Below are 20,564 nucleotides of genomic sequence, written 5' to 3'. Positions count from 1 at the left end.
GAGAAAATCAAGGGAAAAAATCCTTTTAGTCTCATATTTCTAGGCTTGGAGGAAGGGAAGTGGGACAGTGGTTTCTTTTCTGATTTCTAGTTCAGTTAAAAGTTCTGCCATGTGGGGTTTAGCCTCTGTCAAGATCTTTAACAGTCTGGAAAAGATTTCAAATTTTTTTGTGCCTGGTTCATCCTTTGTAGCCATTTTTTCCAAGGCAGTGCATCTTTCCCACTTTGCTCTGTTCACCTGACCTGCCTTTTGGAGCCTCCCAGGAAAACATTAGGGAGTAACTTGTTTCTTTTTCAACACATGTAGCCTAATTAGCACATTGCTGGCTTTAGGCTGTGTTTTTCTGTTACAACTCATTATTCATACCTAGGGAAATACTAAACACACTGAATCCATCTTGGTGTGTTTGTAGCTCTTCTCCTGGAGTAGGGCATGAAATCTGAATGAGGTGAGCAGATGGTGGCCCTGGGAGCTGAGCACTGGGAGCTTTCTGTGTGCAGCCAGCAGCTGAGATGACCCACTCTGGGATCTGTGTAAGAGGATCCATTTCAGAGGGAGTCCCAAGTCAGCACTTGGCCCTTAGTGCAGCATTCTGTAGCATGTAACCTGGTCCTGATGGACAGTGGAGTCAGGGTGGTAATTAGTATGATGGGACCCATATTCCAGTTTGGGTTTCTGCTGGTCACACTGCATTGCTGCCATGATTTGCCTGATTAACTCCTGATGAATTTTTTTTATTGTTTTTTCTCTCAGGAGTACAGAGTACCAATAGTTTCTTTTCCCTCCTAGGCTGGCTACATTGTTTATGAAAAACTGAAAAACATGAATAAGAGTGACCTGAAATTGTGTAGCATGAGCAAAGGTAAGTTGTCCATAAGGAATTTATCCCATGTGCAATTGCATATTCCATTTCCCAGCAGGGAAGTCATATATATATTAAAATAGTGCCAGGTTTGTTTGGCTTCTTGGTGATTCCACATGACTTGCAGAGGGAGCAAGAGGCCTTGGATGCCCAGGGTACCCCTACTCTGTGCCTGTTTTCCATAGGATGTGGGAAGATGCTCTCGGGGTGATTGTGTTTGTCTCTGCTGTACACAGGGATGGGAAGAATTCCTGCTGTCATTCCAGTTTGTTTATGGAAACACTTCAGTAAGTTAATTTCAGTGCTGCTGATGCAGGGACAGATACCTAATTTAACATGAAATAGGGCCACAAAAGAAACCATGTTGGGAAGTAATGTTTTTATTGAGGCATATCAATAGGACTTAAATGTTTCAGAGCAGCTTAACATTATTTACTTGACTAGAGACGATTTTAAAATCTTAGTGTTTTGTGTTTCATAAAAAACTACAGTTAGCTTAAGGCTGAAAAAGAGGTGGTGAGGGGATAGTTTCCTTTTTGTTTTGGCTCAGTTTTAATTTCTTGCCAAAAGGAGCAGTGGCAGTGCTGTCCCCTTGATCTGAGGTGCAGGATTTGGCCTTGTTTTATGTCTGTGTTAGCAGCTCTTTTCCAGGAGCTGGAGGGATTGCTTTGTTCCCGTTGTGTACCGGTTTTCCCTGAGCTTGTGTGATGGAAGAGATGCAATGCTGGAATACTTAGAAGCTTGGCCTGATTCTCTGTGCTTGATTTTTTTTAAGCCCGGGGAAATGCTGTTTTACCAGCTGCAAATGCTGTAGGGATGCAGTCGCTGGAGTTCTTGACATAGTGATGTTATTACAAATTAATTATTACAAAATAACCAGTTGTTGCGCTTGTTACAGATGCCACATCTGAGGGTGTGAAGAAGCACTTGGCTTCCCTGGCTGCAGAGATAACAGACCTAGCTTCTCACATCCCTGACTCTTCTGGACAACTGGAGAACTTGCAGAGGTCAGTTTTGTGCTGACTTGTCTCTAGCTCCACAATCAGTCTTTTGTTTTTGATCCCCCAGGTCCCATAGAACAAAGTTACATGTCTTTGAACGGGCATCTGTTACCTGTTTGTTGTTTTCCAGGAAAATGCATTTTTTTTATATGTAGGAATATGTGTTTTCACTGGTCTGACTGCAAGGGATTTGACCCTGAACTTGGCTGAGTTTTGTTTCTGATTTGTTCTTTGATTTTTACCTCGTAGGGCTACAGAAATACTAGCAGAGATATCAGGGAACATCAGTGCCTTGAAAGCCACCCTGCTTTGCTCAGGTTCTCCTTCTGGGCTGGAGAGGAGCTGTGGTGCAAACAGAACACATTGGGAAGCCAAGTCAGCAAGTGTCAAAGCACAGAAAGCAGAATGTGCTGAGCAGCCTGAAGGTGACCTCAACATCTGCTCTGATGCTACCCTGGCTGTCCTCTGGGAGGAAGAAATGAGTGGGGAGGAGGCACGGAGAGGTAACACTGCTCTGGAAAGTGGGGCTCCAGCAGCCAGGGTCACAGACAGAGAGGACAGGGATGACTTCATGTCCCTGGACATTACTGAGCAAGAGCTGCAGGTCTTGGAATGTCAGGCTGCCAAGGAATTGGGAAGTGAAGCTGCACCCGAGGTAATGAACACTCCTTAACTCCAAATATTTCTATCAGATGTTTTGTTTTTAATGGACAGGCCTCAGAGCTGAATGTTGAGCTTAATTATCTTGAATTTTCAGAAATTACTTTGCTCCTAAGAGAATTGTGTTGATTTTGTAGGAGGCGTGTTCCACAGACAATGAACAAAATGTGTCCTGTGTCATTGAGAGTGATGAAGAGCTGGAAATGGAGATGCTCAAAGTGAGTGCCAGAGGGTTTATTTTAAAATTTTGTTTATAATTATGCTGCTCTGGGAGTGCAGTTAATGGGAGGGAATATGAAGCAGAAAGGTGCTGCTTGCAGAAGAGGGACAGAATAAACACAGGAATACCTAAAGAATTCAATTTGCTGGGGTTAGACTGGAGTACCATTTGCCTCCTGTGTCATCCTTACTCCACCAGCTTGGACTTGATCTGCCTGCTAGATTGAAGTTGGTATAACTGGATTAAAAATTGGTTCCCGTATCTTTTTACTTGAGAGAGGTGTTTTATCTACCCTTCCCTGCTCCAAAATAACTTTTCTTCTTAAATGCTCAGTCTCTAAAAGATGTAGATGATTGTGAAGGAGTTCTACCTGAAGGAGAGTCCAGTAAAGCCAGGAAAACTCCTGAAGTGGATGTAGCACCAGATGGTGATGAAGATGAAGGCGTTGAGGAAGAGGAGGAGGAATATTTGGGTATGGTTTTTTAAAAGTATTATTGCATGGTGAAATCATTGTTTTAAAAACCACTGTCTGTAGAAGCAGCCTTGGAAGCACAGTGACTTTTAGGGATGGGTTTCTCAAAATGGGAAGGTGAAGCTTGCCTGGATTTCTAAGGGGAGTTTGGACTGTGTGAAGATTGAAATACAAAGGTGTGCTTGGCAGGAGAGAGTGAAGTTCTGCCTTGGTCAGCTGATGTCTGCTTCATGGAGTAAAACTGACCTGGGGGTGTGGGGGACCTGCTCAGAAACAGCACAGGGGAGGTGACACCTCCCGTCTGCCTGTGCTCTTCTGTTGCTGCTGAATGACAGAATTGTGAAGAAATTCTGCCTTGGGGGTGATTTTGACTTGCTTTGGGGTTGTCCCTGTGGAAACAAATGAAATGGGGAAAAGCAGCTGAAATGTGAGGAGGAGCTGACTTGTAAGGGTGATCCTGTTCCAGATGATGCAGTTATGCATTGCAGTCCTATTGCTTTATCTCATTAATCAAGCCATATGTTCTCCTCATGCAGGGTCTCTGGGGAGCCTCCTTGCTTTTTTTAATCCTTCATTCCAGCCTGAAAATATCTAGAGTTTGAGATCTCTCTTTTCACTGGAATTGCCCAAATTCTAACCCCTGGGCATGACAAAGCATGAGCAGACTGTTGCTTGTGGAGACAGTGCTTTATCTTTTTAAAATTCAATCCTAAAAGAGTGTTTTCTTCTCTCTCCCACTAAAGATCCACTGCTACCAGAGCCTGCAGAAAGCCACATCATGTGTCTCAAGACTTATTTTGGGCATTCTTCTTTTAAACCGTGAGTGTGTTCTCTGTTGAAATGGACACTCCTGGGGTAGGTGTTCCTGCCCTTCCTCCAACCTGGATGATGTTTTTATTACCATTCACTTGAAAAAAATGGCAACGAACAAATCCAGGTCTTTTTCACACTCTCTTGAATTGGAGATAAGTGATCCACAAATGCTGTGAAAACCGCAGGTGTTATTTGAGATCAGTGATCTCCTGCTTCAAGTGCTGCCTGCCTGAGTCCTGTTAGAGATCCCCACTTGGGCCCTGCCTGCAGTACTTGGGGTGTCAGAGTGGCTGCAGTGTGCAAGGACACCACTCTGAGGCAGCCCCAAGGGTCCCTTTAGCCCACAGTCCAGCAAAATATGCAGTTCCATACAATTCACTTGTTATCTGTGGTGGCCAAAATCAAGTATTCCCCTTTGCTTAATTCCAAGGGTCCAGTGGAAAGTGATCAATTCTCTTTTGGAAGACAGAAGAGATAATCTTGTTGTCATGGCAACTGGTGAGTTACCGCTGCATCCTAAGAAACAATAGAAAGTCATTCCCTTTTTGGGGAACAGCAGTACAACAAACATGGCTGGGTTTTTTGGAGTGTCAGAATTGTCTGTTGTAGGTGCATAGAAAGCATGGTGTCTCACTTCTGCTGCTTTTTTTTTCCCCTCTCAGGCTATGGAAAAAGCTTGTGCTTCCAGTTTCCTCCTGTTTACACTGGACAAACAGGAATTGTCATCTGCCCTCTTATCTCCCTGATGGAGGACCAGGTGCTGCAGCTGACGTGAGTGACATGGTAGCAGGGCCAGGCTGCTGCTGGCTGCCCCCTGGGCACACAGGGATGCTGCCTGTGCCCTTGCTGGGTGTTTCATTTGCAGCAGGCTCTTGGGGTGTCAGCTGCAGGGCTTGTGTGTCTCAGGGAGCACACACAGCCCTTGTGTGACTGTCGGCAGTCTCACATCCCTGGGTTTGCCACATGGGTGAACCAGAGGCTGAGCTTGCAAAGGATGGATGCTGCTGAGAGGTTTCTGAAGACACTTATTTCTGGATTCACAGGGTTTTTATGTCAGACCAGAGTGGTGGGGGAGCTGTTTGAGGCTGTCAGACTCATGTCAGGGTTTGCTTTGGGTCAGAGGGGTGACATCTGAACCCAGTATAGCTGGGAGCTGTTGGCATTCCAGATCAAAGCTGCAGCACAGGCTTTCAAGAGGGACAGTGTAGTAGGTCTCCCAACACCTGACCTCTTCACTTCTTCAGAGATCTGAGGGGGGAACTTGTGGGTGATGCCAAATCACTCTGACATGAGTGGTTCTAGGTGTGTTGTCAAGATAAATCTCTTTGATTTTTAATACCTGATAATGCTTTCTCCACATGTATTCACTTCCTATTGTAAGAGCCATTCACTTCTCACACTTTTGCACTGAGCTGTGGGACTCATGCTGAGTTGTGTGGTTCATTCCTGCTTTGTCCAGCTTGGGAAAAGGAGTTTTTTGTGTTAGAGGGGATATGAAGGTGCTTTGAAGTGAAGCACACCAGTGACATGTGGCATTTTCTGCTGCATGTTGTGACTGTGTGCAGATGAATGGCTGGACGGCCTAAGCTCTTTGATTATTGCTCAGCAGGGTGTCTCTGTGACTTTTCCACTGTTTTCCTCTGTGGAAAGGGTTTATTCACTGCCTTAATTCATTTTGAAGGCTGAGGAGACTGAATTTGTACAAACTGCAGCAGTTTTTCTGTCAGTCTGGCTGCAGTTTGGACTGAGCAGCTGTGGAAACCAAGGGCTATGAGACAATGCAGCAAATCACCAAGCTAAGAGGTGAAATATCAATCAGTTGGGCTGGTATTTATTATGTCATTAAAAAGCAGCCACCTGATTTAAAACAAGCAGATGCAGCATCAGTAGCTCACAAAAGACGGAACACGGTAAAAAACTGTGGGCTAGCTAGGCTTATATCCAAATGTGATGAGCTGCTGCAGTGAAGAGTTGAAGAAAATAGATTTAGCATATTCTTTTGCATGTTTTAATTGTGAACTTGTGCAGGGAAAATGGTTTTCCTTTCTCTGATTCCTATTAATCCAGTGTGTGTCTTGTGGAGGGGAAGTGCAAGAGCATTTGGGTGGCAGGAAGAGCCATGCACCACTCCTGCTTTTTCAAAAGGTGTTTCACACAAAGATCCTTGAAGAAAGCAGTGTCTGACCTCACAGCTTGAACTTCCTTTAGAAATGCTGGCACAGGCTGGAAGCTAAAGCTTGGAAAGGGAGTCTGTTCATGACTGTGCTTTTTTATTTCTGCAGAATGACAGGGATTCCAGCTTGTTTCCTTGGTTCAGTTCAGTCAAAACAGGTCAAGGATTCTATCAGAGGGTGAGTTTGAGCCAAGCTTTCTGGTACTCTGGGCTGTGACAAAGGGCTGCTGAGGGGGGCGAGATGTCTCCCTGCTCCATCACCACTGAAACTCCTGCTTCTGGCCCAGCCCTGGGACCTGGCACTCAGGATATTGTTTACATTCCCCCAGGCTGAGAGTGTGGGAGGCTACAGCCACCCTCCAGTGCCTTTTGGCTGGGGAAATGGAATTTAGTGACTCTGCTGTATTCTGATTTATACCTGATTTTAGTCAGGTTTTAGGCCTGTATCTGTCAGCACCACAACAGTCCCTTCTTATTCCAATGGCTGGCAAATCTGATTTTACTTTTCCTGCAATGCCTTGCTTTCCTGTGGTTCTGGAATGTTTTCTGTGGACTTCACTCAATTCCTCTTGTTTGCCATCAGAAATCTGTTGTTATCATTGTTTTTCAGTGCCATCATGATTTTATTGAATTGTCTGGATTCTTCTGTGTCAGTGTATTTTTTCTGATCTTTCAGGGGTCAGTACAGGGTCATATACATGACTCCAGAGTTTTGCTCAGGGAACTTAGAATTACTTCAGGACCTTGACCAAACTGTTGGTAAGTTGAAGGTAAGATTGTGGGTGAGTTGCCAGGCAGCTTAAATTGATCATTATGTTTAAGCCTTTTTGGTAATTGGAGACTTTTCACCCATTTCTTGGTGAGAGTAGTGACACCATTCATTCCCATTCATCACACAAGATGAAAAAAGAATCATATGAGTTTGTCTGAGACCATCAGGCTTTGTGTTACAATCCAGGAAATACAACAAGTGACATCTGGAATTCTTACTGGTGACTGATTGAGAAGCAGTGAGTGGGAAAAGCTCCTGTTGGAGCTAACTTGAGATTTTGAGGCATATGAGAGATGTTGGATGAATGGAGCTTAGATTGTGGGGGGGGGGCGGGGGGGAGACTGTAAAAGCTCCTGGGCCTTTTTTATGAGGAAGACCCTAAAGATGGTGCAGCAGAAAGCATTCTAGGAATAAAACCCAGGCCCTGCTGGTGGTTTCTCAGGAAAGCTGGAGCTTGCTGTGGTTTTGTGTCTTCCAGGTATCACCCTCATAGCTGTGGATGAAGCTCACTGCATCTCTGAGTGGGGCCATGACTTCAGGAGCTCCTTCAGAAGTTTGGGCTTGTTAAAGAAGACTCTGCCCTGGGTGAGGTTTGCCTGAGTTGGGTTTCTGATGCAAGAAGAGGGTTTTGGGTAGTAGTTTGGAAACACCAGCCTTTTCATGTTGTGCTCTGGGTGTACTGACCATGCTGGTTGGGAATTGGAGCATCCCTTTCAGTGATTGGGCTTTGTAGGCTTTCCCAGTGTTTAAACAAAGGGTGTTCTAAACTTGGACTACCAAAACTTAAGAAATTTAAATTGTTTTGAATTCCTATGCCGAGGAAGATGATGTCCCTAAGCCCCTGGTTTCATATTGAAGGATTTTATTTTACCTGACCAAGTGGCTGGTAGGAGCATGCCACTGATTTCTGGACACTCCTCAGGCACTTACTGCATAAGCTCAGAAATTTAGACCTGAACTTAACATGCTTTTATTGTCAGAGTCATCCTATATTCCCTAAATTTAGCTAATCACAGCAGTGAAATACTGTGGTCTGGTGGAAGATGCATTCAGAATAAAACTTTGCGTTTCAAGTGTTGTGCTCCTGTCTGCTCTCTCAAAAGCTTCAGTCTAAAATGCTCAAGAAGCTCAGTATTAACTATATTTTTTAAAATGACTGAATTTATCCAATGATAAACACATTAAAGTGCCTGTTTAGGTTCTGAATTAGTAGACTCTTGAGGTTTTTGTTGTAAAAAATGCTCAGTGAGAGGTCATGAATATTATTGTACATCTCTTTGCAGATCCCCATTATTGCATTGACTGCAACTGCGAGTCCCTCGATCAGAGAGGACATAGTGAAATGCCTGGACCTGAGGAATCCCCAGGTCACCTGCACCAGCTTTGACAGACCTAACCTGTACCTGGAGGTTGGACAGCAAAGTGGAGACATCTATAGGGATTTGAAGCAGTTCCTGACTAGGAAAGGAAGGTAAGGATTTAAGCCTGGTTTTGATCCCTCAGGTATGGGTTTTTTTTACAGGCAGGTGGCATTTTTTTGTTTTGTGTCTTTACATGATGTTGTTGATACTTTCAGCAGTTCTGAGTATGAGTTTGAAGGCCCCACTATCATCTACTGCCCTACAAGAAAGGCCACTGAGCAGGTGGTGTGTGCACTGAAAAAACTCAATGTGACCTGTGGTACCTACCATGCTGGGATGGGGAACAAGCAGAGGAGGGACACTCACCACCAGTTCATGAGGGATGAAATTCAGGTATGGAGGAAATAAGTCTCTTGAGTCCTGTTTAGAACTGCAGAGTTTTTGGTGGAAGAAAATTTTGGAATATCAACCTGTGTTAGCCATGTCCTCTCTCTGCAGTTCTGGGTGAAGAAGGTGCTGGTCCGTGCTGTCAGGAACAAGATTCCAGGCTTATCTTTTGAATTTCTGTAGTAATTCCCTTAAAGATATGTGGTATCGAGGGAAAATGGTGATAGCTGGAACAAGAGCACAGCTTCTATGAGCTGCTTTTTTCCTGGGCAGCAGAGATATCCTGGGACTCCTTGTGTTCCTTTTCATGACCTGTTTTGTGCCTGTCGAAAACAGCTTCTTGAAAACACTCCTGTATTTGCCAAAGGACATCATCCCTCTCACGGTTACAATCCTATGGCTGTGCCCTGGCCAGAGGGTGTGGGCACGAAGCTGGTGTAGTTCAGGCTGGATTTTGATGAAGATTCCCAAGCGTGTGTGAAGTAAGCCAGGCCTGTTTTTTGGCACGTGGCTGCTGTTTTGCAGTGCGTTGTGGCCACGGTGGCCTTTGGGATGGGCATCAACAAGGCCGACATCCGGCTGGTGATCCACTATGGCGCCCCCAAGGAGATGGAGTCCTACTACCAGGAGATGGGCAGGGCCGGGCATGACGGCCTCCCTGCTGCTTGCCACGTCCTCTGGGCTGCCACTGACCTGGCCTCCAACAGGTACAGCCCTGCCCTCCCTCCTCAGGCCCTTTGGCCATGGCTCACTGCACTTCAGTAGCGTGTTGTGTTTGTGGGGTGCCCCGACAAAGGAAGGAATGATGGATCTGACTCTGTGTTCTCAGAAGGCTAATTCATTATTTTATGATACTCATATTGAAGAATGCTGTGCTAAGGCAGTGTTCTGCCTTGGCCAATCAAGGCAGCTTGACCCTGATTGGCCAATAAGTCAAATCATATGAAACCAGTGAAATAATCTCCAGACACATTCCACATGTGAGTACAACACAGGAGAAGCAAATGAGATAAGAACTTGTTTTCCTTTTTCTCTGAGACTTCTCAGCTTCCCAGGAGAAAATCCTGGGCAAAGGCATTTTTCAGAAAATATGGCTGTGACAGTAGCCCATAGGCTTGGAAGAACCTCTGTGTCTCTCTGCTGTTCTGTCCTCTTTGGGATAATGTTGGGAAGAATATGAATGAAGTGCTCTCCTGAGTATCCCCCATGGTGCAGAAGCAGGCAGGCTGCTTGGGTCTGGTTTTAGCAGGATACTTTTTCTGGGCCATCCTGGTGAATTGGAGGGTATTGTCTGGCATGTTTCATTTTTGATGTGTTAACAGTGGTCAGCACTTAAGGCTGTACATTTTTTGCTCCTGCCTCAGACGCCTCCTGGGTGAGATCCGTGATGAGGCGTTCCGGCTGTACAAGCTGAAGATGTTGGCCAAGATGGAGAAGTACCTGGTGTCCAATGGCTGCAGGAGGAAGTGAGTGCTGGCAGCTATTTAGTGCTGTGTCACTGCAGGCAGCTTTGCTGAGAGCTGCTGGGGCTCAGGCACAGCTGGGGGCTGTAGCCAGAAGGCAGCTCAGGCTCACAATGTGTTCCACAAGCACAGAACATTCTATTCTGTATTAATAAGCAGTATCAAAAGTACATCCTTCAGCACATTTATACATTTCCTTGTTTGCTTTTTTTAAAAAAAGACTTTTTCTTTAGAGGAATTAGGGCTAAATAATTGGTTCCCCAGTGAATTAATTAATGATGCTGATTTTGACTCCATTTTCTGCAATAAATTTTATGTGTAAATTCTTGGTCTTCTATTGAATTCTTTTTGTTCCCTTGGGTAGAATCATCCTGTCTCATTTTGAAGACAGACAACTCCGGAAGGTTTCCTCTGGCATCATGGGCACAGAAGAATGCTGTGATAATTGCAGGTCCAGGTAAGCTTTCTTCCCTCAAGGCTGGTCCTGGAGGTTATGCTCTCTCAGCCTGACTTAGAAGGCAAATTATCTAAAAGAATTGACTCTCACACATCTGATCTGGCAGCTGCTCAGCCTCGGGTTTTTTTTTGGGCATCTCCCTAACCTTTTTCCAGTGAGTCAAGCAAACTGTGATAAGCTCCAAGTGAGGCTGTGAGAAGGCCTGGAAGCAGAGCAGGGTCGCAGTTCCTAAAAGGGGATTAGAGCACCACTCAGTGAAAACCACTTCTGTTCATCAGTTTAAGGCCTGTTAGGTAATTAATCCCAAAGGACAACACTTGCAAATGGTGTGTGGTACCAGGTGTCTAAGGCTAAATTGCCCCAGTGTCTGGGGAGCTGTTCTCCTGTGCTGACATGTGCTCTTTTAACCTTGCTAATAATCTCATGGATGTGCTGAGGGGGACTCAGGAGGCTGATAGTCAGGGAGGCATGAGCAGAAACACATTTGTCACCTCCTTCTGTAGTTACAATAAAGCTTTCCCTGAAGTTACAGTGAAGCATTCCTTGCTCTGGCTGTTAGCCTGATGCTTTCTGATCCCAGGTGAGGTGTTAGGCTGTGCTGCTTTCTGGAGAAGTGTTACCAGTTTAGCTACTGAATTTCTGTATGTCAAGGATTAGGACAGCTTTGCCTGGCCTCTACTACAGCCGAGTTAAAGAATTTAAAAGATCATAATTGCCCTCTTTGCAGTCACCTTGCAGTGCTACTAAAGAGCCAGGTTGTGAATTTGTATTGCAGAACTGAAATCACTTGAAATAAGTAATTCTTGTTTTTTCTCCTTAGAAGTGGTTTGTGCCAGTAATTTTTCAGTGTGTTCTTTCAGGCAGTAAGAAAGAGCAATCCCACTAAAGGGTTATGTCTTTCTTTACTCCTGGTTTTGTTTTTCCTATTAACAAACCTTACCTAGCCTTTAGTGGGGCTGCTCTTTACTCCTGGTTTTGTTTTTCCTTTATGTTCTTAAAGAAACAGGAAAAAGCTTTAAAGTGCAGTTGAAGAAATGTTGTGCATGCCCAAACCAATGCAAGTATTTTGATATTGAATTCCAAAAATTGCTGAGACCATGTTCTTAACAGCAGGTGTGGTGGAGAACTTCCTGTTGGGTTGGGCAGGTGTCTGAGAAGTTACATGGATAGAAATAGAAATGTGTCTTGAAGTTACATTGATGCAAATCATTAAATGTGTTTACATGTATAGAACATGGACTGACATTAGAGACTAGGTACAAGTAATCACTTGTTATTTCATTTAATTATTTCTTTAATCACTGGGTTGACAGCATTTTGGAGCAAGGGAGAGGGGGCTTGGTTTGTTTGTGCTAAGCCTGGCTTCTTTTGTGCCTTGCAGTGGCTCCTGCCTTGCAGTCCCCAGTGATTTTGAGGGTGGATTGCAGGACTTTGGGAAGCAAGCACACCAGCTGCTGTCTGCAGTGAGCGCCCTGGATGAGAAGTTTGGGACCAGAATGCCAATTCTGCTTCTTCGGGGGTCTGTAAGTGATGGGGCAACTCCTGGTGTGTGTTCTGAGGGGAGGGGCTGTGACAACCTCATTTAATTGATCCTCCTAATTGATCTGTCCATCAGTACGTGGATATCCATGCATGTCCATGTGTGTGCACCATTTTTCTTGGAGAGATGGAGGTTTTTGTAGAGAGGTAGTCTTGACTTTGGGAAGCTGCTCAGCTCCACTCCCCATGCAGCAAGCAAGGGGATTGTCCTCTAATTTTTTGTGAAAATGCATCATTTTGATTATCTTGAAAGAACAGCCTTTTCAGAATTCAGGATAAACATTTGGCTCAATTAGTTGGCTTATGTTTAAATAAAACAAAGAATGGCTACCATTGTATCTTAGTGTTGCTGTCTGACTTTGAGTACTGAAGTAGTGTACCAGAATAAGTATAAACTAACTTCCATACACCTTTAATTTTAATTGTTTTGAAATGCTAAGCAAGAAAGTCACTGGAAATAAATTAGAAAAAGAACAAAATATTTTTTATGCTTACAAACTGAGGAGGTTAGGGTGAGTTATGTTCCTTGTTTAACCTTTTATTGCAGTTAAGCTGCTGGTTGTCACACAAGTGCATCTAGGGAAAAATGAACTTGCCACAGCCTTGGCAGGGAGTAGATTAGGAGTGGAATAGCTCAGAGGAGGCTCCTCACATGCTGGGCTTTTGGTTTACTGGTTGTATTTGAAGTTTCCCTGTGCAAGGAGTGCCCAAATGTGACAGGATCTTTCCAACCTTGCAGTGCTCGCAGCGCTTGCCAGAGCGGTACCGCAGGCACCCTCTCTTTGGCTGTGGGAAAGAGTGGCCAGAGAACTGGTGGAAACTGCTCTGCCAGCAGCTCATCATGGAAGGCTTCCTCAAAGAGGTTTCAGCCCAGAACAACAAGTTTGCAACCATTTGTGTGCTCACCCAGAAGGTACTTGTGGTAGTGAAAGAACCCACTGAGAGCTCTTCCTGAGTAACCCACAGCTAAGCCGTGTGGTTTGTTTCCTCCAGAGTAGGAATTGGCTGTCCAAGGATGGATCTGCCCCAAATCCAAGTCTTTTGTTACAGTCCAGTGAAGACCTGAATCTGCAGAGACCTTCTGCCAGGTAATTATAGCACATGTGTTCTCTTGAATCAGATCTGTCTCTGAACCCTGCTTTTGGAGAGGGCAGGGTTGAACAGGAGGAGGCTTTGAGATCCTCAGTGTTCTGGTTTTTTTGCACAGAATAACAATTCTAATAATTAATCAATAACTTGATTTGCCAAATGCATCCTTGTACCGACTTGAAATCAGTTTATTTAGCAGAATGTTGTTTTTTGTTCACTGTACAATGGAGTTAAGATGTAATTAATTGCATTACAGCAGCAGGCGTTCGCCTCTGCTCACCAAGCAGCGCTCCCCTGGCACAAAAGGAACAGCACAGTCACCAGGCAAGCAGGTCTGTACCAGTACAACCCTCCTGCTGTGTCATCCATCCCTGCCCATGTTATAAAAAAACCCAACCCAGCTTACCCCAAGTTAACTTTTATCAACAGCAAACTCAGTGAAAAGATGGTAAATCAGCATTTGTCTTGTTTTGTTTTTTTATAGGTATCTCTATATGAGATGTTCTCCTGTTACAGAAAAGGTCAAACTCCTCCAAGAAACGCTAGCATGGTTAACAGGTACAGTATTTGGAATTAAACCAGCCTTACCTAGTTTTGACTGTGTGAATGGGGATACTGCTTGTTGGGGGATCATTAAAATGAGCACTTTCCTGTGCAAGGGGCGTGGAAACGTTTAATGCATTAAAAAAAGACAAGTGCCTAAAACTTGCTGTACACTGCATTATTGCATTTCAAAATATATTGTATTTACAAGATTTCACAGTTAACATCAAGGAGCATGGAGGGCTCTGCCTTTCCACACTGGTCTGGAGAAGACTGAGACCAACTCAAGGCTCCCTCAGGTCAAAAGAAATCAAATAACCTCTTGCAAATGCAGACCAAGTAATTTGTTTTCCTGGCTCATGTGCTGCTTCAGATTAAATGCACCTTGTGTTTCTAAGTGAATTCCTCCTTCAGGCCACCATTCTGGTGCTGGCAGATGACAGGAAGAGGCTGTATCAGTTAGGTGAATAGTTGCCACTGCAGCCATGTGAAGACTGATTATTTTAGGGACAGTTAAAATCTGTAAAACCAAGCTATTTTGCAGTGCTTAGGGAAGGAGTCTCTTAGTCCAACTTGTGTGCTGACAGATGTTGCAGTGTAATCCTGGCAGTCCAGTCAAGGGTTCATGTCCCTGAGCTCATGGACTCAGTGGGAGTCTGGATACTGCTGGTTGTACCCCAGCCAGCCCTGGGTGCAGAGCTGGCAACATAAATTGGGCCTTGATTCAAGTGATCTAAAGCAAGGCTTGCTTCACACTTGGTTTATTTTTTTTTGGTAGTGTTTCAGGGCGCTCACCACTGAAATCTCCTTTGAAGCCCCAACAACCAAGTGCTTCATCCAGAGAAAAAGAGCTTGAGGTAAGCTCTGCTGGGACTGGGAGGATATCTCTGAATTGCAGTCAGCCTGCAAACCACAGTTGTTCTGTGTTTGGGCAGAACAAAATTACTTAAAATTAACTTAAAACCACGAAATTACTTCAAATTACTGGGTTGTTTTAAACAGAACTACCAGAATAGGACTGAAATACACAAGGAGGAGTTAATGGATGGTGGGGTTTTTGTGTATTATTGGGAAGATCAGGGAGGGGATAACTTCTGCTCTTGTAACAATTGTACTTACAAGTGATGTAGAGCTGCTTCCTGAGAATTTGGCTCCTTCCTTCTTTCCCAGACTGCTCTGTATGGCAAGCTGCTGACTGCTAGACAGAAGGTAGCTAATGAGAAGGAAATTCCTCCAGCTGTCTTGGCAACCAATAAGATCCTGGTGGAGATGGCCCGGATAAGGTAAAGCCAGCACGCAGACATGTTGTACAAACTGGGGAGCTTGCAAGCCAAGCCACAAATCCCTTTGCTGCTTCTCTTGGGGGAATGGAGGCATCTGAAGTGCCTCCTCCAGCTACCAAAAGGCAGCAATATTTTGGGATTGCCTTATGTTGCTGCGTTCTTCATCCTAAACCAGGCCTACGAGCATCGAGAACCTGAAGAAAATTGATGGTGTGTCTGAAGCCAAGTCCACCATGTTGATGCCTCTCCTGGCTGAGATTAAGGACTTCTGCCAAGCAAATGGTTTGCAGGTATGATGAAATCAAGTGTCTTCTCCTTGGCAGGAACCTTAAGGATGGAGTTTGCTCTGCAGCTATTGGATAACTCCATGGAGTTGTCTTTGTTTCACAAAAAAAAAAAAAGCTTTGATCTAGCAATAGGAATCAAAAGCATGTCTAGTTTTGTAGTTGCTTTCAGGATGTCTGTTTTGAGAAAATTGAGCTCAAATTGAGAAGTGTCCCAGGCAGACTGAATGCCACAGTTTGTTCTGGTGAAATAGTTTCACATGGAATGAGGAATACCTAAGATGATGTGTTGGCCTGGGCACTTTATTCTGGCTGGTTTTCTTTTCCAAGTTCCTTGGATGATGCCATGCTGGTTTTAGTAAGATGGGAACATGTGGATGTCCATCTGGATTCCCTCCTTGCTTTAGTGTTCCCTCCTTGCTTTAGTGTTCCCTCCCTTTACTTTTAAGAACATGGAGTTGGAGTCAAAACCAACCTCCAGAGAGATTAATGGTTCTAGTTAGGGTTACTTTGTCAGATAACTTCAGATAATGGGAGGGTGATCAGTGGGTTGTCAGTGGGATAAAATTAATTTAATTCTGCTTTATCTCACTCAGACCGACACATTCCCCGCCGCTGAATCCAAGGTTCAGAAAGAAGCATCTCCCTGGAAGCATGCTAGAGCCCTTTCTCCCTCAGAGGAGGTCACATATACCTTGTTCCAGGAGAAAAATTACTCCCTGGTAAGCTCTGGGCTGTGGAAGCTTTTGCTTTGCTGAAAACTGGCAGCAGAGAGGCTTTGTCTAGAGGAGGGGGATGTGCAAGTTTTCTTAAATCCTCTGCATGGTGCTGGATAGGTTGGCTTAAACCTCTGAGGTAGTGTTTTTCCTGGGAAGTGGCAGATGCTCTTACTTATCTCTGAAGTGGTAGTATGGAAAACTGAAGTGGTATACAGTGAATTTTTAATTCCACAGGAAGCAACTTGAGTTGCTTTGGCTTTTACTTTGCCTGTCCCAAGAGTATGGGGCAGATGGTCCCAGAGTTAAAAGTGTACCTAAAGATGAATTAACAAGAAATAGTTGTACAGTTATTAAGGGGCAGCTTGATGTGCTGTATCCACTAATCCTGCTGAAATGCACAGTGTGTGTATTCCTTGTGGAGAAACAAGTAGAAAGTCGAAATGTGCTTTTTTGAAGAGTACCAGATTCCAGTTGGAGACCTGTCCTTGAGAAAATCAAGTTTGGGTCAATCAAGTTTGAGATGCTTTGCTTCAAGGCAAATGCTTTAGGAGGAGAATTCCTCCAACTTGTGAAAATGAGGGGGAATTTGTTGTGGTGTTTGTGGGCCCCTGAGAAGTTAGGTGCACCACAGCTCCTTCATCTCAGCTAAGTTCCAGGTGAAGTGTTGCACTTAAGCTGTGAAGTTTTGAGGGAGAAACGCACTTGACAAGCTGGATAAGAAATGAGGTAGATATTAGGAATAAAGCAGTGTTTTGGGGAGCTTTGTTGTGCTACCATGTGCTGGCGACTCTGGATTGTTTTTTGGGACTGACACCTGAGCCCTGTGCATGCCCTGTGCCTTTGTTTCACCAGAGGGCCATAAGTGAGAGCAGATCTCTGCCCCTGGCAGTGGTTGGCACCCACCTGTGCCAGGCGCTGGCCGTGGGCCGCACGGTGAGTGTGGAGCGCGCGGGTCTGACCCCCGACGTGCAGAGCCTCATCAGGGACATCATCTGCAGCCCACCCATCCTCTCAGGTGAGCATCACTGACCTACCTGCAGCTGCTGCTCCCAGCAGTCCTGGAAGGCTGGGGCAGACTGCTTTCCTTTCAAGTTCAGTTGTAAAGTAACTTCATCATGATCCATAACAATGGGGCTGACTTTTACAAGTCATTTGACTCAGTTGTGTGTAAGTTCTTGAGACATCCCTCTTAAATCTGTGTTTACTGAAATGTTTTTGGGGAAAAAACTGACAAAGTATTGCTGTAAGTATTGGCATCCTCAGAAAACACAGTGGGAATTTATCACATGATCTCACAAGTCAAACCCATGCATTTTCACCTACTTACGTTTTCTATGCCTTAATCCATTACGTGCTTTAATGAGGTGCAACAAATGTATTGTACAATATAAGAAAACTGAGCTTAAAGAATTAACATTATATTTCTATTTTTTCCAAGACACTACCAAACTTCAAGAAATTAGAAAACGTACTCCTGCCAATATTGAGCTGTATCTGATCAAGATGATGATTGTACTACTGGAGAAAGAGAATAGAAATAAATCTCAGGATGGCTTAGGCTTCAAAAGAAGGTTGGTGTGGCCTGAAGGGCAGCAGGGAAAAACAGGAGCAGATCAAGCAAGAAGGCAAGGTGCATTGTGGAATAAAACACAGGTTAGTAAAAGAAGATTGTAAGTGTTCTTCTGTAAAATCATGTTTTCTGTGTAGGAACAGACTAACAGAATGTTTTTGGTGTTTCCAGCATCTTCCCAATCCATATCTCCCTCAGTTTTGAACAGAACTGCCTCCTCCTCAGAGCAATGCTCAGAGCAGAAACTGAGGATTCTCTTGGGATAAGTGTTGACCTAGGAAGAAGTCAGAGCTGTGCAGCTTAGCTGTGATTTATTACACACCTTGCAAGTTCTTCCCAGTATGAAAATTGCGATGTGCATGTTCCTTCATAGCAGCCAAATCCAGCTTGTGCCCTGGCTTTTTTTCTGTGCACTGGGCTGTGGGCAAAGAGGTTCTCCTACTAGGCAGGAAGGTTAAGAGGATGAAAAAGCCAGAGGCAATTCCAGCCAGGAATTGGGTCCTTAGATTACTTGAAACTGCTGGGCACAGCCTGATAACAAGTGTCACCTGGAGGACCAGTGTTGGAAAATAAGGAGCTCTTTGTTGCTGTTTGAAAAAATCCAGAGTAGTCTCAGCCCTCTGCTGGCCTTTGACCCCATGTCTGAGTTCAGCACCTGGTACAAAGGACACCCTGCACTGAGTGGCACCCGGTGGCAATAGCAAAAAGAAACAGCATATTCCAAATCCTGCTACCTGTGCTGGGATTTTGTCTGCTCCTTACAGGGCTTGGGGCTGATTTCTTAAACACTGGCTCAAACAATTTTTCAAGCACTGCCATTTTGCCAAATTGGTTTTTCTTGCTTCCCTGAGTGCTGTTTTGTTTCTACAATATCTGTGTCACAGCCTTTTTTTCCTGCAGTTGACCTCCTGACAGTGCAATTGCCTGAGCTTGTCACACTTTTCTGTGCTCCTGGAGCTAATAGTGGAATGACATGCTATTAGTAATCAAATTAATGTAATCCAAAGGAACAGACTGCAAATCCAAAAGCTAATCCAGTCTTTATTTACTTCTCCTTCAGAAAATATGCTGAATAGCTAATAATTCTCTGTATTAAGCAATTCTAAATCTCTTAATGGGTGTTCTTGGGTTTGAATGGCCTGACACTGCTGCTGCTTTTATAGGGGAGTGGGATCAATCCAGCAGCCAGGGAAGGAGCAGGGAAAACCCATCTGCATGTGGTGCCTTCAGCTTGGGTAAACAGATGTTGTCACTCTAATAAAGCATGTGGTAAAACTGCCATTAGTGAGGGCTTTGGTAACACAGGGATGTGTGGCTGATGCAAAAATGTCAGTGTGACTGCTGCAGCCTATGGCCAGCAGGATGGTGTAAAAAACATGAGCTCATATCTCTGTGCCCACTGTACTGTTTGTAACTGACACTTTAGCTGTGAAAACACATTTCAAAATACAACATTTGGGAGGCAGAAGTAAATATTTCAAGTTTTCAGAGCCATAGGGATGGAGCAAGTGATTTTTTTCCACTTAAAAAAAAAGCCAAGTACAATTTTGCTGTGTGTTTGAAATGCACTAACTTCACTTGCTCAGATTTTATTATGGTGAAATGAATAAGCAATAGGTGGTGCCCTCACTAAGCAGAGGTGCTGGCATGCTGTTGATGAGGGACTGTGACCCAGGTAACCTTGTGCTTTCTTTTGTTCCCTGGAAGGCTGCAGGGAGTGTGGATGGCAGCCAGGCAGGGAGCAGGGGGGCAGCAGGCCCCTCAAAGCCCACCACCGTGGCCTCCTCCCACCAGCCTGCCCTCCATCCTGAGCAGAAGGAGCAGCTCTTGGCAGACTCTCAGCCCAAGGTGAGAAGGCAGGAGCACAGCCCAGACCTGCTGATGGGGGTGAGAATCTTCAACAACCCCATTCTCAGCTTCTGTTTGGCTCCCAGACTGTCTAAAACCCTGGCCTGGCTTGCCAGCCCTTTCCTCTCATTGACACCCCTCTGAGGCAATGGTGCCATGTTGTTTTTATTGTCCTTGCTGTGTCTTAATATCCCATCTGGACAGCAATAGACTGCTACAAGAAACTTTTCCCCCAGTACATTTGTCAGCTCTCTTGTGGCAGATGCTTCCAACATTTTAAGAGGACATTTGTTTCCTTTTTTCCCTTTGAAGTACAGGGTACTGTGAGGCTGTGCCCATCACATTAAGGGTTTTTCCCCTGGTGTCTATAGGAACACAAGCTGTATGAGCAGATATTAAGAGTTCTTATTTAAAAGGGAGCTCCTGTCCCTGACCAGCACCACTTGTTGAACCCTTCGTTTCAGTTTGAAGCTGGGTATTGCTGTGAGTGCAAATCTTCGTCAGCCTTGATTCTCAGTTTAGTTCTTAATCCCTTAGGTATTTGAATAAGGTGTTGGGTTTAAGTGGGGCATATTCATGAACAGTTTGGTCAGTTTGTGGCTCCAGCTGAGCATGAATTAGAGCAATAGAGCTGTGCCAGTGGGGGCAGGCTGTGGCTGTGTGTCCTTCTACATTTGTGCCTGTTTCCTTCCAGAGCTCGCATCCCCCTGCTAAGAGGAGGGTGCCAGAATGGTTTGGAACCTCGGCAGCAACACCTGGAGCTGTAACCCAGACCAAGAAATGCAAAACAGAAACCAAGAAAGGGATTTTCAGTTGAATGTGGAAATCAAGATGATCTGTTTTTTACTAGTCTTTTCCATGACTGCAAGCATTATCTGCACAGACTGTTGCTTCACAGGGGCTTTAATTGCCCCTGCTCTGCATTATTCCTGCTGCTGCCTCCTCTCTTCCTTAAGCAGCACTTTTGAGACTTTTTTCACTGTGTGAAACGGGATGTTAATAAAAGGATTTGAATAAATAACCGAGTTTTTTCATGTGTATGTGTCCG

General features: G+C 44.6%; 1 protein-coding gene across 4 annotated transcripts in view; it reads left to right on the top strand.

Annotated features, from left to right (window-relative positions):
- WRN (WRN RecQ like helicase) overlaps positions 1-20,529 on the top strand; it is a 28,046-nt gene extending 7,517 nt beyond the window's left edge. For 2 of the 4 annotated variants that reach the window (XM_054293005.1, XM_054293031.1), the window contains 29 exons: positions 790-862; positions 1,761-1,869; positions 2,113-2,518; positions 2,661-2,741; positions 3,077-3,215; positions 3,959-4,034; positions 4,459-4,526; positions 4,691-4,799; positions 6,311-6,379; positions 6,878-6,960; positions 7,452-7,558; positions 8,257-8,444; positions 8,550-8,727; positions 9,247-9,428; positions 10,086-10,187; positions 10,549-10,641; positions 12,023-12,164; positions 12,920-13,093; positions 13,174-13,268; positions 13,526-13,601; positions 13,754-13,827; positions 14,591-14,669; positions 14,983-15,095; positions 15,271-15,385; positions 15,976-16,101; positions 16,951-17,113; positions 17,537-17,751; positions 19,376-19,516; positions 20,211-20,529. In XM_054293005.1, the coding sequence (XP_054148980.1) occupies positions 790-862; positions 1,761-1,869; positions 2,113-2,518; positions 2,661-2,741; positions 3,077-3,215; positions 3,959-4,034; positions 4,459-4,526; positions 4,691-4,799; positions 6,311-6,379; positions 6,878-6,960; positions 7,452-7,558; positions 8,257-8,444; positions 8,550-8,727; positions 9,247-9,428; positions 10,086-10,187; positions 10,549-10,641; positions 12,023-12,164; positions 12,920-13,093; positions 13,174-13,268; positions 13,526-13,601; positions 13,754-13,827; positions 14,591-14,669; positions 14,983-15,095; positions 15,271-15,385; positions 15,976-16,101; positions 16,951-17,113; positions 17,537-17,751; positions 19,376-19,516; positions 20,211-20,333 (3,699 nt within the window). In that variant the 3' untranslated portion in view covers positions 20,334-20,529. The remainder of the gene's footprint in view (positions 1-789; positions 863-1,760; positions 1,870-2,112; positions 2,519-2,660; positions 2,742-3,076; positions 3,216-3,958; positions 4,035-4,458; positions 4,527-4,690; positions 4,800-6,310; positions 6,380-6,877; positions 6,961-7,451; positions 7,559-8,256; positions 8,445-8,549; positions 8,728-9,246; positions 9,429-10,085; positions 10,188-10,548; positions 10,642-12,022; positions 12,165-12,919; positions 13,094-13,173; positions 13,269-13,525; positions 13,602-13,753; positions 13,828-14,590; positions 14,670-14,982; positions 15,096-15,270; positions 15,386-15,975; positions 16,102-16,950; positions 17,114-17,536; positions 17,752-19,375; positions 19,517-20,210) is intronic. The other 2 variants (XM_054293015.1, XM_054293023.1) reach the window with 2 other exon arrangements.
- The last annotated feature ends 35 nt before the right edge of the window (positions 20,530-20,564 follow it).

Source organism: Melozone crissalis, unplaced genomic scaffold (assembly GCF_028551555.1).
Source record: "Melozone crissalis strain CALT ecotype California unplaced genomic scaffold, PUWL_Pcris_2 ptg000006l_1, whole genome shotgun sequence".
In the NCBI taxonomy this organism is placed as follows: domain Eukaryota; kingdom Metazoa; phylum Chordata; class Aves; order Passeriformes; family Passerellidae; genus Melozone; species Melozone crissalis.
This window is presented reverse-complemented; position numbering and strand designations above follow the sequence as displayed.